We start from the raw sequence: 15,049 nt of genomic DNA on the forward strand, positions 1-15,049 counted from the left end.
CGCGATGCCATCAGCCGGAAAGCCAGAACGATCCACAGCAGGTATAAAGTAGGGTATTTAGCTGTTCCAGAAGGCCCGCCAAGTTTAGAAAGGCTCCGTAATGGCACGTTCGACTGGCCGTTTTAGAGTGATCTGGCAGAGCTAAGCAAGCCGCGCGAGACAGCTGTATAACAAGTACATCCGGAGTCGCGGTAATATGGCTTCATTATCGCTGCTAAACCTTGTTTACGATCAAAGCAAGGTTTATTTGCCGTCTTACGCCACCTTTAGCGGCGCTAACGGATCATTCTGAAATAAGCAGTTCAAAAACGTCTTAAGTCACGCGTTGTAATGCAAACGTCTGCAGTTTTCTATACTACGTATAGAGCCAAGTTTGCGAAATATTCGGCTCGTACTGTCTACACATCGCGCTCGCTCGATTAAGCCGAAGGCTCTTCGTTCGCCGCACGCGAACGTGAGAGAACTATCGTTCTAAATATATATATCTATAGCTGAGAGTTTCAGCTGGTACGCTTTCTTACAGCTTGCGGAATACCAGGTTAACGAAGGGGTGTGCGGTAACGACATCATATGTGACGCAGAGTTTAATAAGCACACGAAGCTGATAGCGCAGTGACCTACCATATTCTACTCAAGTGCTGGCGCAAAGCGTCGGAAACGACGTAATCGCTAACGTGGGATCCTTTTATTATTTTTCTTCGACGAGATGTTTCGTACGACACAAGAATTTTTCAAACACATTGTAGTTGGACAAAGCGCCACAAGCTGTCGCTACCAGTTTTGCTACTGAAATACTTCTGCCATTCACGGCTCTGGCAACTCGGTAACCCGGTAGTTTGCGGACTACCGCGATAGCGGAGGAGTAGACATCCACGCGGTGACGCAGAGCTGAACCAGACAGAGTTGTTATTGCAGTTTCTGGTGTAAATTTTCGGAAGCACAGTAATCGGGAGCACGTTGCCTTCTTAAAGATTTTTTTTTCTTTTTTTTTTTTCAAGGACGCTAGAGGTACACGAAAGCATGTCTGTAAGGCATTGTGGTTAGACGAAGCGTTACAAGATGTCGCTACCAGAGTCCGCCGCTAACCCGGTATGTATTACGCAAACGTCATTGCGCACACCGGAAATACCGGACACGCTAAAACGCTCTACATTTAGCCTCGCCGACTGCCGTTTACGTGATACAGGGTTACCGGAGACATCTGCCTAAGCGGCCGCGCTTAGGGTGCCTCGATGCCAACGGCGGCGCTGGCATCGAGGCCGCGCTGCAGTGGTGGCAGTGACCAACCGTATTCTACTTAGCTCCTGGTGCAAACAGCCTGCTGTGACATAATCGTTAAAGGGACACTAAAGAGAAACCGGAAGTTGAGCTTAAATGGTAGATTATCCTTTCACGATCACAGCCATACCATTCTTACTGCAAACAGATGTTTAATAAGCGAGAAAATAGCGAAAAACTGAAAAATAGGTGCTGACGCCCCTTCGAAATTCCCGCACTACGTGATGTGACGTCGGAGATTACAAACGCAGGCCGGTCGCGATTGGTCGAGAGCGATTTATCGCTGTTAATAAAATGCAAAATGAAATACACCTTAAACGTACATAAACAGCATTTTCCAACTTTTTAAACCGTTTCAAGCGAGGAAGTACAAGTTTAGCACAAAATTAAATAAATAAGAAAAAATGGCATGGCGATACATGCGGCCGTGATAGTTTCGTAGTTTCGTTTTTGGTCAATGCATCGTCGCGCGCGCCTGTTCCGCTCTACGGTGTTTGGTTGCGTGTTGCGTGGCTCGAAAAACGTTGACTTCGCGGGAAACAGCCAGAAAATGCCTCGTGTGTGTAGTGTTGAGGGCTGTATAAATGGCCCAAGGCGCTTGATCAGGGGCAGCGGCAGTGTTGACTCGATTGTGTCCTTTCATGTGGGCGTCGCTCGGAGAGCCCCGGCTCCCCGGCGTTCGCAATGGTTCAGTGCTCTGCCGATGATAAAACGGCAAAAGAGCCAGAGAAACCGATGGTGTGCTCTCTGCATTTCTCGCCCTCGGATTATGTGTATAATCTTGCCCTCGGAAAGTATCTTGGCGTGCCCCAGAGGCCAGTCCTTTCTCGAGCAGCTGTTCCCTCAATGCGGCCTTCATCAAACCTCCTACCGGTGCCCCTGCAGCAGCAAACTGGCGGCGCGGTGAGTGCTGAATGTCATTAAATAAAGCCACGAAATAATCATACCGAGTACGTGCACAACTTTCTACGCTTGTTCTGTCGGGAACATCGTCGCCTGGCAGACCGGACGCTTCGCCTCCCATCGACGAAAACGAAGCTCTGCATTCCGCCGGCGCGGCCGGCGGCTCACCGCCATCGCACGCGGAACACCTACCGCTCGAGCACAGAGGATCATTTCGCGCTCCGTTTCACTGAATATCGCTGAAATGCAGTCCTGCTTTCCTGGCGAGCTCTTCGTTGCAAGGTTCAGTGGCAGCTACGGTATCCATCGCGGCGAACGCAAACGCAGCGACCATGCATGCAGCCATGATGCATCCAGCCCAGCGCCTCGGCCGTTTACGCAAGCGGTGACGTATCATGGCGCATTCTGATTCACTGAGAGCAATGCAATCTGTGACGACACTGCTTCAGCGCCAAATTTAGGGTGAGAGAAATTGAGGAAGAGATATTTGGTCTTTGTTTACGAATTTCTCCGCTAATAACTCATATTTTTGCACCCAACAAAAACGGCATGCATTCCTGAAGGTCCCTCTTTTATTTCAGCTGAACTTCCTGTTTCTCTTTAGTGTCCCTTTAACGTGCAGTCCGTTTTTTTCTTACTTTCCTTCGACGATAACACCCGTATAAAGAAAACCATTTCCGACGCGTTGTTGGGTAAAGTGCCACAAGAGGTCACCACCAGCGTTGCTACTGGCGCCCACGGCTTCGATAACCCGGTAATCCGCAAATGGTAAGCAGTTTACGGATAAGCTAAACCTACCTAACAAACTGGCCACACGCACGTGACACAGCAGGGGCGCTGTATACGCGTCATACAACACTTCGCCGGACTATATATTACTCGGGAGACTTGCGATATTCACCGCTACGCTCTGGTCAAGTATAAGCATTCTGTTCGGCTTTCTTAGCTGACCGCAGCGGCACGGCGCAGAAGCTGGCGGGTAAAACGGTAAATGATTGATGGGCGCGTCTATTGAAAAGCGGATGCTCCAGGCGTGGTAGATAAATTTCCCGCCAGTTGTCGACTGGCTCACAATGGCACCGATGAAGGAGAAAATAATAAAGTGGCGTAGAGACGGCAAAAAAAAAAAAAAAAAGCGAAATTTTGTGATTTAAAGGGGAAACGTAAAATATATCATAGTATACAGGGGCAGCTGACGGATATTGTTTCCAACTCCGTGCGTTGCTTACAACATAGCTTAAAAAAAAAAAAAAAACACTAGCGTAGTAATGCGAAATTTTGTGGAGCGTTTGAGTGCCTGTTTCAGAACGCTCCAGCACGCTCTAAAGAAAGAAAAAATAAGGGGGGGGGGGGGGGGGGAACGTGTAAGACAGTCACTAGGCTTCACTGCGAGTACAAGCATGCTCTAGTGCCGATCATGAAGCCAAATTATCGCTCTGTAACCCACCTCGACAAAGTCATCCAGAGTTCGCAGGGAACATTCCACTCAAAATTCAAGGCCAACTCAATGATTTCAAGATACCAAAGTCCAAAATTCAACGAGGTAGAAACAAACATTAGTCGAAGACATATACTGAAAAATGGTGAAATCTCCATCTTAGCAGCAGCTCTCAGGTCACTGTTCTAACTTGGAGTTTCATTGTAATAATGTGAAGCGCCTTCTGGCAGGAAGGTTAGTGGTGTCCGACTTCAGCCAAATATATGTTCGTCCTTTTCAATGCAAATGGCTGTGGACACGCCACACTGCAACCAACCGTTTAGCCACTCTCAAAAGAAATTATCTACGATTGTTTCACGATAGACAGTGTCCAAAGCACATCCCCTAGCGGAGTTGGTTAGTTTGGATGGTTCAAACGTCGCCCTAACTTGTTTTCAAAGAATTCAAGGAGCAGTTATCTTCAAGAAGTATTAGGGGCTCTGAATTGAATTTTTTTTTTCAAGGATTTTCAAGGAGGTGTACGAACCCTGCGACTCGTCATTTAAAAAAAAAAAATGTTTACGCCAAGCAAGGTACGTTTCATCTTGACGCCCATATACTCTACGCCGGAGCGGTTTCTTCTGTAAAATGTTTACTAACGTTCAGAAAAAAAACAATAAAAAAAAAACTTACGGTGAATGCACGCCCGCGTCTTCCAGGGTTCTTTAAGGCTCATTCACACCGGCGACTGACAGTGGTCGCAAATGGTCGCTTTTCTCGAAAAGCGACCATTTTGAGCCAGTCGGCCACTGCTCGATTTTTCAGTCGCGCGACCGTGGTCGCAAAGCTGCTCAACCAATCAGCACCGCACCGAAGGTGATGTTATGTGTCGTCGTCCACGCCAAATGCAATGTCCGCGTCACGATATGCAGGCTACAGGCCGGTAATTGGTGCCTTGTCTTGTGATCCTGGGACGCAGCAGTTGCAGCAACGTGTCGAATGTACGCGGTCGCATTCGCTGGAAGCTAAACAGCAGGAAAAGAAAGCACAACACAAAACCCTTTTTCCAGCTGCCGTTCGTTGGATGAGCACGCCACCCAAAGGTGAACAGCTTCGTTTAATATTATGCAGCGAATAACACGCAATGCGAACTAGAAATTACAACTTGCTCTCGATAATACTCGTTGTCATGCGCACAAGTTCGGGCAGGAGGCCGCTTGCGTGGCCGGTCACTTCACGCGAGCGGAGGCGCGGGCGCACCCACGAGCGTCGCGTTTTCTTCGGAGGGTTCCGCGCTGCCACAGCTGACACCCCGGCAGAGCACATCAGCACAGGGACGACGTCCTCCTGTTCGCTCGAATCAAAATCCATGGCTGTTGCCGGAACGCCAAACCAATTTACACAGTGCCAGCGAAGTGCGCGCTAACTGCGTAGATCCCTAGAATTCTCGCTGAAGAACGAGAATGTGCGGGATTGCGACTTGCAGGTCGCGCTCAGCCGGGCTTGCGGTGTGAACATCAGTCGCCTTCGGTCGCTTTTTTTTTTTTTTTTTTTTTTTTGCGAGTCGCAAATGGTCGCGCGACCTTCTCAAGTCGCCGGTGTGAATGAGCCTTTAGAGCTTTGTTAATAATGGCCTTCAGGATCTTACCAGACGATTTTTAACGGACTCACCAGTATCTATACTACTTAGTAATCATTATCCGCAAAACTTAAACGGGCTATCTCAATGTGGCTGTCAGTCCAGATTCTTTGACAATCGCCCTTGGCGAGTACTACCCGAGTACCCGACGGGGCTGGCCGTGGGTGAGCTCCTGGCTCCTGACGCACAGAAAAGAAAAAAAAAAAAAAAAAAAGAAAGGAACATGCAACCTATGGTATTAATGAACTGCCATCTAAGCTGCGTCGACCCCGCTGACAAAAGAATCTCTAGCAGTGAACGTCGTCGCGAACAAACGAAATGATAGTACAGCTGCATGCACGGTCACTCGAACCTTCCCTTCTCGAGTTCCATCAAGCGGTATAATCGCCCCACACCGTTAGCTATATACGTTTATAACCAAGCGTGTCTTCACTCAGGCTCATGATACACGATCCCTCTTGCTCTCTCGCTTACACACATGCGCGTAATCTGCCACGCAGACACCGAAAACATGTTCGCTTAGCGCTTGACGCCTTTCCGAACGCGATTTAAGTTTCCGAGTTTAAACCGTGCCAGAACTCGCTCAAGTTTCATCGAATCGGGTTTACAAAACTCGCTCAAGATCGCGGAGTATACGTGGCAACTTACACAAGATCGCCATTTAGAACGCGTACATCCTCTTCCCCGCAACCATCCCGTTCCCTAGTACTGTAATAGCATTAACTCCGCACGCGCCCCGTGCACATCCTTATAAACTGCCAAATGTGCTCTCACGCGGGCGACGCAATCTCTGCTAGTGCGCTCACCTGTACACATTGAAGTTCTCACGCTACTGGCACTGCCGCTCGATGAAAACACACAAGTGTGGTTCGACGAGCGGCCGTTCTACTGAACAAGAATAAAATCGCGACAAAGCAAAACAAAATTAGTTATATTCATGTCGACAGATTACGCCAAACAAAATGAGATCAAGCGTAAAAGGTTCATCGCACGTCGACGCGAACGTGGGAGCTCAACCGGGCGCGCCACAGCGCGGTTGGAAGCAGGAAAAAAAAGTTTGGATGCGGGCGGCGCCCGGCTTTGCCCTAACGCAACATCTATTTGACTATCCAGTGATGAGGGAGGGTCAAGGCCGTGTGAAGACGGCAGTGAACGCGATACGGTTACCCCGCCGAAAGTTCTGGCAAAAAAAGAGACTTCACTCTTCGGAACAAGACGTCCTAAATCTACGATATTCAACGCCATCAAGACGACATAGCGCTGCTATACAAGTTCTCGCTTCCGGCTCATTTATCTATGCGCATTAAAATGCCTGCCCTGCCACCAGCAGGACAGGCCTGTTCTTACGTCCCGAAATGCAGAGTTTTGTTTATATTTATCCCGCCACACGCGAATGTGTTGCCCTATAGACGGTATGTGGTTCTAGACCGTGTGGCCTGGACTACCAACACGAAGAGTTAATTTATCTACTTCCCTTAAAACTGTACGCTAACAAAAAGGACCGCATCTCTTCCAGCTCGCCGACAGTGGCCGTCAGCGCTTCGGGATTTGGTGTCACACTAATGCAATTGCGCTGCCCTCAAATCGAGGGTTTTAGCACAAAGCCACCGCCTACTAATACCGTTACACTGTCCCGGTCACCTAACAAATTTGAGCGCACTAAATAACCTTCGCCTGGGAAAGTGCGCCGTACATGTTGGCTAACAGGCTTTAAACCGAGCTAGTTATTCGCAACACCGAAAGCGCGCGAATAATCTTGCAGGCGTAAATACAGCGCCATAATTACAACTCACCTGGCTATGCTTTCTGCTTCTCCGAAAAACAATAGAGAATTTTCATTATTTCAAATCGACTAATGCGTACTCTTTTTAAATTGAACGCGTTCCAACGCTTTCGTTAATTCGAAGTCTCGGATAATTCGCTCCCGAAGGGGTCGAACAAAAGTGATGCGATTGATAGCACACTGCCGAAAATTTGCTTTCAAAGCAACCGAGTCCATGTCTGCTCTTTATTCGTGTGGTCTGTATCTGACAACACGCTCGCGTAATGGATGAATGAGGTGGAATGCACGCGTTTTTCGGGCATCGCTTTCGAAACATGTTGCACTGCAACGCCCTTTTGATGGCAAACATGCGGCTTGCCCGAACACCATTTTTACTGTAGGTCCGTGGGCGCTGCAATAATGAAAGGGGGGGGGGGGGGGGGGGGGTATTCTGTAAGAATCCACCGCGAAGGTGCCAGCCAGTCTCCTTCGCGCTCGTGAAGCTGGAGCCAATGACAGCCGAAGTGGACAGTCCACTAGGTGCAGTTTTACAGAATACCCTCTGGTCTGTTAAAAAAACTTTCCAATCCACCCTACGGTTAAACTTCAATGCGATCGTCCTAAAACACGTCTACGCAACTTCAAAAATTGTGGCCAGGTTAAACCTCACTTAACAGTATTGACTGAGCTGCAGCTCAGCCAATAAAACTCTAAGGTGACTCTCGGCTACGGCCCACGGCAGCTACGCCCGGGTACAGGAAATTCCCAACCAGAGGCGTATATAAATATGCGGCTGCGTTTTCTCTTTAAGTGCAGCAGACGGTGGCTAAGGTTCAAAACTAGGCATTGATAATCCATGGGCGCCTAAAAACCAGCTCAGACGTTTCCTCGCTCCTGATAAAGACTGACGCAAGGGGTTCCACGTGGACACGCCCTCAGATAACGAGGGGAGGAGGAGAAGGGGGGCGAGGCCAGCGAGCGTAGGAATAATAAGATAGACGCTGTGGCCGTTTACTACATGATACAAGCGCCGCCGCGCCTCGGGGACACACATCCGCGATCCTCGTAAAAAAACGCCGTCGCAGCGATAAGCGCGCGCTGCACGCGCAGACAAAAACACAGGTAGTAGGTACATTCCCACCACGGCGGCGAAGGACGACAAAAGAGAAAGGGGGGGGATCATCCCTTCTCACTTGCTTCCTGGTGCGGCGGCCGCTGGGGCTGCTGCCCCCCCCCCCCCCCCCCCCGCCGGGGGACAGTACGTCGGCTAAATTTCTACCGTCGCGTCCAGGACTACGACAAATGACGAGCTCACCTACACGAACTCGCTCATCATTCCTCTGGATAACTATCATCATCATCAGCCTATATTCTATGTCCACTGAAGGCTCTCCCTGCGATCTCCAATTATCCCTGTCTTGCGCTAGCGTTTTTGCGGTTCTCAACTTGTTCTCGAGATTCTTTGTTAACCTCCAAGTTTCTGCCCCATATGTTAGCACCAGTAGAATGCAATGATTGGACACTTTTCTTTTCAACGACAGTGGTAAGCTTCCAGTCAGGATTTGGAAATACCTGCTGTATGCACTCCAACCCAATTTTATTCTTCTGTTAATTTCTTTCTCATGATCAGGTTCCCCTGCGAGTAATTGACCTAGATAAACGTACTCCTTCCCAGACTCTAGAGGCTGACTGGCGATCCTGAATTCATGGTCCCTTGCCAGGCTATTGAACATTATCTTTGTCTTCTGCATATTCTATACTGCACCAAAATTCGCCAGAAACGGGCCACACAACGAAAGAAGAGAGTTTCGTAAAACAAGAGCTGGCGTCTGGACTGACTAACCAAAACACCGCCGCTTGTCATGCCTCCGCAGACTGCTCCTCATGCTTCCGTCTATTAATCTACGTTTAACTTCATCAACAATGAACCTATGGCAATTTGGTGCATGTCAGTTAGGTGCAATCCACAGGTCCATCTTCACCGAAGTGTACGAAAAGTTAAGCTGCTAGCGATGCCGACCGTGGTGCATCTTTTTTTCTCTCGTAAAGTACGCCAAATCAAAATTTTAATGTCATTATATCGCCCACTCTTTCCATTCTTCCTTTTCCCTTTGTCCTTGTTTGTAGTTCTCATTTCCTACTGTATGGTCAATCCTGCTCATGCGTACGAGCCATATTTTGAGGCCACAACAACAAACAGCCTTTTTGAAGTATGTGATCATGACAGACATCTCGCATTTATAGAGGTCTGTGCTTGTCCCCTTAAAGACTATCTCAGATCTTGGAGGATGTAACATACCAGGAAGAACACAAGGATTCTTTCATGCTTCAAGACAATGGCTGCATCTCAATGTTACAGTGTATCGAGTATCACCAGAATTAGGATTAGACGAGGAAGCTCGCCCTAGTAACGACACTAATCCTGCACATCTCTGGGAGCTCTCACTCGCAAGCCTGAAACCTCATGCAGTGATAGTGGCCTTCACATCTGTTGCTTAACTGAAATCAGCTGCCCCTGTATAAGTGTAAGAGCACTCAGAACTTTCAAGCACCACATGTTTCAGGACACCAGCAATGTCAAGCACAGAATCAACCTCATCGCCTGCCTTATGGTTATTATTCAGATCGGTGTTACACTGTGGCATCTTCTTTACTGTGTGATGCATTAAAAAAAAAAAAAAAGAGCACACATAACCACGATTCTTCATTGTAAGTGCTTCAAGTCACATCATGCTTAAATCTTGCCATTTGCCTTGACTATTCAAGTCAAGCTGTGTTGTGCATTATTGAAAACCATCGAATGCTGCAGATAGCAGTGCGGCGCAGTGTCTTAGGTAATTTGCTTCAAAGAACAATCGTGGATGAACTTTCGGAGGGCATGTGATTGAACATCCCAAAAAACATCTTTTACATGTAGCAACTCAGCATAGGGGGAAAATAAGGGGGAACTGAGATTGCAAGCGACAGAAAATGGATAAAATCTGCAATTAACAATTGCTTATTACTTTTTAGTAAGGATGCGCTAATAGCAATTTCTCAGACTGAATCAAATAGTGCCAGGAGCTGATCAAATATAGAATATTTTTCAAATGGCCTTTTTCATCATTAATGTATGCCGATGTTTAAATCCTAGCATTTACAATGTTGGCAGGTTTCTGCCATTACAGTGCACCTTAGGAAACAAGGTTTATATCAAAGCACAAATGGAACATGAACAAATAAGCAGTTTGCTGACATACTGAGGACTCTTCGGAGCATACATGACCATGAATTACCAAAATAAATTCTAAGAAAAGACAGCCTTTTCGGCTAGTTAGCATCTGCGCTGGTACAGTTAACACAAAATTGAAAATGTGTGTAGTGTGCGATAATGCAAGAGTGCAAAAAATCAGACTTTCTTTTCTGTCTGGCCGAAATGGTCGCAACATATATTGCCACTATTATATGAAAACAATGTATTCAGACTTAATCTGAAGCATATACACAGGTGCCGCAACCACAAATAGCATGAAACATAACAATGCCCACTGCTGAATACCATGCCTGAGCAAAATTTCAGCACAAATTAAAGTGGTTTAACCTAAAAAGCCTGGCTCCTAAAGCAACGCAATGTATCTCCCCATCCCCATGTATCTTTTAGGTCCTTATGTCCACAATGACTGGGAAGAAAGTTGCATTTTTGCTTCAGCTTTATCTGCAATGAGCAAAAATCATGCACAGTTGACGATGTGTGGTGCTAGAAAATTTTCGAATTTGCGAGCAGTGACTACACAATCCATTATTCCAAGATTTCAAATATTTGCACACCCTACTACTTAGCAACAGCTAAAGATAGTAGAGATAGCTTAAATATAACTGCATGAATTTTGTTATGGCACAATGAGACAGAACAGAAAAAATTAAAAACAAAGAACTATTCAAACTCAAGATGTGTTTCATTCATGTGAATTTCATTTATAACATGGCAGTTCTCTTCCTGCATGCTATTATACAGTTGCCGATTTAGACAGCTGCCTTCACAAGGACAGCTGTGAAAATGCACAGCTCTCCATTTCAGACATCGCTCGGAAAGCTTCCCATTCGGTGTTGAATGCGTGTGAACAACTGGCAGAAGTTAAAATGTACACATACAAGCATGGCCTAACTTCACTAGAAAGAGATTAACAAATCTCTGTTTCATTCCGGTTGGCATTCAACCCCAGCTGTGATTATTGGTGCTAATCTTTCCTGACATATTTCACAAAATGTAGCATTATTACTACAGAAAAGGCTAATGAAGGCTAGAACAATTACATTCACCATGAGAACAAAATGCAAACATGAAATTTAAGACAGTTCACCAAACTACTACTAGGAAATGTACATACTGTGTGCAGAGGAAATCACCCTTCTAACCAGAGCATGCAAAAATCTGTGGTCCTCCTTTAGCACTTTCTCCAAAGCAGGTGCACATTACGGTTTTGCTAAGGGCATTTACCAGTTGTGGATTCATCATCAATGAAACATTCTTGTTGTTGAAACACAATTATTTTCCAAGTTCCGCTCTCCTATTGGTTATTGTCCTCAGTGGTTACTGAAGTATGACCAGTCACCAGCACCCAACAGGTGGGCCAGTGCAAAACATTCTGAGAGCTGACTGATGACATCCACAATAGTACAGAACAATTCATAAGGAAGAACTTCTACAATCAGGTGTTCGTGAAAGTTGCGGGGGACATTAAATTAAATTTGGGGGCTTTCTGAGACATGCTGCAGTAGGAGACTCTGGATAAATTATGACCATCTGTTGTTCATAATGAGTGCCCAATGCATGGTATACAAGCTGTTTTACATTTTGCCTCCATCGAAATGAGGCTGGCACCGCCGAGATCAAACCCGCGACCTCGTACTTAGCAGCGCAATGCCATAGCCAATGGGCTACTTCGGCCAGTAATTATGAAGACTAAACTTGCGGAGAGATGACTGAAATATATGCTCGAGTGATAACAGCAGACCAGTACTGAATGAATGCAAGAAAATGTATAAAGCGCCCTGCACAGCAAGTCAGATTGAAAGTGCAATAAACCCGTCTCCAGTGCAGTAAATATTGCAAATATTGCCCGTCAGCCTGCTATAACACTTAAATTGCATATAAAGCAGCACGATGTTGAGAAAAAAAAATTGAAGCAGGCCATGGAAGCTGACACGCAGCTGCATACATGCAATTCACTTTGTTAGAAAGAAAAACAAACAGCAAGGCAGAATATATCTATTTGCTTGAATTATGCTGACCACTTGATTTTAGAGGCACCTGATGCTTTTTTTTTTTTTTTTTTTACCTCCACAACTGCATATTATATTCATTGGAAAGTGTGATGCCATATAATGTATAACCAAAATACTACAATGGTTCAGCGGCTTTTAAAATATTGCAGAATTCCTATGAACCAAGAAAATAACCACGGTAGCAAAGCGCAACTTTCACGCAACGGAAGCCCACCTAACACAGAACTCTCGTTGCTTTTTCAGCGTGCTGTACGGTTTACAAGAGGCATGCGTCACGACGCGAAGGAATGTAGCCTCCAGGAGGCGTGACCGACTTCTTGCGCAACTGAAAGATACGAAGGGGCACGACGCACGTCGTACAAATCACTTATGAACAAGCACCCGGCCTCACCCATTTCCTCCGGAGTCCTTACTTGCTCGAAGCAAATGGTTACCGGGCGCTGCGCGCAAGGAAGCGTCAATCGAGGCATCACTACAGATTAATCGCAACTCAATGTACTAGTTTTCAAGATGTGATAAGGGGATCGGTCAGCGCCGCATTATTTTAGATGGGCGGGGCCGAAAGCACACCGTCGTCGCCGGTCTTTCACCTGTACAGACGCTAGCCGCGACTTGCTGTCAAGTTCGAGGGTACCGCCGATTAAAAAAAAGTAATAATAATAACAGCGTAATGCATCTGCCAGGTATGCAGCCCCGTAGCGTAGGTGTACCACCGCGTTTCCGTCGGAAACCTTTCAAAGCGCGAGTACAGAATTCCTGCGATCCTGTCTGTCACGGCGCAACCTAGCTCAGCTGACACCACGTGACTGCGTTTTTGGCTTTTCTCGGCACTCCGTCTGCTCTTGGCAGTACTCAGGAGTTGTAGTACAGCGGCAACAGTCACCTGACCGGCACTGCTCGGTAGCACCGAGTAGCTGCGTCGTTTATTTACATATGGAACCGCACATCGCTTTTTACAGCAGAAATTCCCAGGACGCAGCAGTAATAATGTCTGCTTACCGTTTTTGCTCACATCCAAATCGACCAGATTCATCAAGTTGGCAATGTCCGCAGGAAGCTGGGAGATTTCATTGTCGTTGACACTTAACCTCCGCAACTTCGTGAGTCGAAAAAGACCCTGCAAAGGCAAGCGTTCGCGTTTAAAACAGCGGCGTAAGCCTAGTCGGCCGGTTAGGCCTAGCCAACGCTGGGCTGTCGTACAGCTCCGTCAGGCGTGCAAGATGCGCGCTACTTACTCTCGGCAGGTCGCGAATGTGATTGGCATCTAGAAGCAGCTCTTCTAACGTCCTCGCGTACCTCAGCACATCGTCCGGTATATTGAACAAGTTACTGTGTCTCTTGTCGATGTACTCGACTTGACGGTTGCACCCACGGAACAGTGGAATACAGCGGAACATTGCTCCTCAGGAGACGGCACACCCCGGCATGGCACACGCGCGCACACAAGCACGCGATGCACACAGGCAAACACACACACACGTTCCCACACGAAGATCACAACCTGGCACAGGCTACAGCACCGGTGTGCACCATCACATTCTTGAGACCTAACAAAACACAACAGATACGGCCCGACGGACCACGACCATGACGTCAACAGCCGACGATCCCCGGCTTCGCCTCCCCAGACCCGTCACGGACAGCTGAACAGCACAAACGCGGGGAGTGCGGAGTGAAGCGAATGTTGCCTGTTATGCCCGCGGGAAGCGTAGTGGCGCTGCAAGACGGTACTTCTCTCATCTGCCGCTGCTGGCGCTGTTTATTATATAAAATCAGGCAGTATACAAAATAGAGAGTCTAGCAGCTAATTGAGAACGAAACTGTGGTGGCGCTGCTAAAGCAAGCACTGCTCGTGCATGGCCTCCGAGATTTGGCGGCAGGCCCCGAATCGTGCAAAGAGTTTCTCACTATAGTGCATGGAGGAAAGAAACAAAAACTTAAGCCTTTTCGCGTAAGTTTACGTGTGCTAACCTAACGTGAACATGCCCGAATTTATAGATTGGAAAACACGTTCATGCGCGGTTTAACCTCCATGGTGGCAAGTCCCTTTCAGCTTTAACGGGTATTTTCATAGAGAGCGATTTGGTGCTGTTGCGAAGAAACCTTTACCGGGTGCGCGCGCTTCTGAAAAAAGAAAAAAAAAAAAAAAAAAAAAACCGTTTTCTCTTTTTTTAAGCGTAAGGCGTTGCGCTGCTGAACACGAGGTCGCGGGATCGAATCCCGGCCGCGGCGGCCTCATTTCGATGGAGGCGAAATGCAAAAACGCCCGGGTGCTAGCGTTGTAGTGCACGTTAAAGAACCCCAGATGGTCAAAATTAATCCGTAGCCCTCCACTACGGCGTGCCTCATAATCAGAACTGGTTTTGGCACGTAAAACCCCAGATGGAAGTTTTTTGAAAGCGTCAAGCGAATGTTCGCGATGATGTAACTAGAAGCAGTTCTTGTAACGTCCTCGCGTACCTCAGTCCTCAGCTAGGGTGGCTAGAATTCCAGCCGGTAGCTATGGGCAGTTGGAGTTACATACCAGTTTTTGCAACCAAAAACAAAACACCGACGATTGCGATACTCCATAATGCGAAATTGGAGCGCAGCTCTGCAGTGTTTTCATTTCGCGATACATGGCTGTTTTATATCATCATCAACATATATATACGAGACCCTTAGCAAATGTGAAAAATGCTGAAGCAATCGAGAAGCTTCCAAAGAATCAAGTACTCAAATCTTCAGCTGCTCGTTACTATGCTTGCACATGCTCTTAACCGTATTTTTGGGGGTCATCAGACAC

The 15,049-nt window shown here is 47.1% G+C and overlaps 1 protein-coding gene across 1 annotated transcript in view; it reads right to left on the bottom strand.

Moving 5' to 3' along the window:
- The window catches only part of LOC119450093 (protein scribble homolog), a 152,821-nt gene extending 138,894 nt beyond the window's left edge, over positions 1–13,927 (bottom strand). Inside the window, 2 exon segments of the mRNA XM_037713454.2 lie at positions 13,264–13,381; positions 13,500–13,927. Of these exon segments, the coding sequence (XP_037569382.1) occupies positions 13,264–13,381; positions 13,500–13,661 (280 nt within the window). The 5' untranslated portion in view covers positions 13,662–13,927.
- Between the last annotated feature and the right edge of the window lie 1,122 nt (positions 13,928–15,049).

This window comes from Dermacentor silvarum, chromosome 4 (genome assembly GCF_013339745.2).
Source record: "Dermacentor silvarum isolate Dsil-2018 chromosome 4, BIME_Dsil_1.4, whole genome shotgun sequence".
Classification (NCBI taxonomy): domain Eukaryota; kingdom Metazoa; phylum Arthropoda; class Arachnida; order Ixodida; family Ixodidae; genus Dermacentor; species Dermacentor silvarum.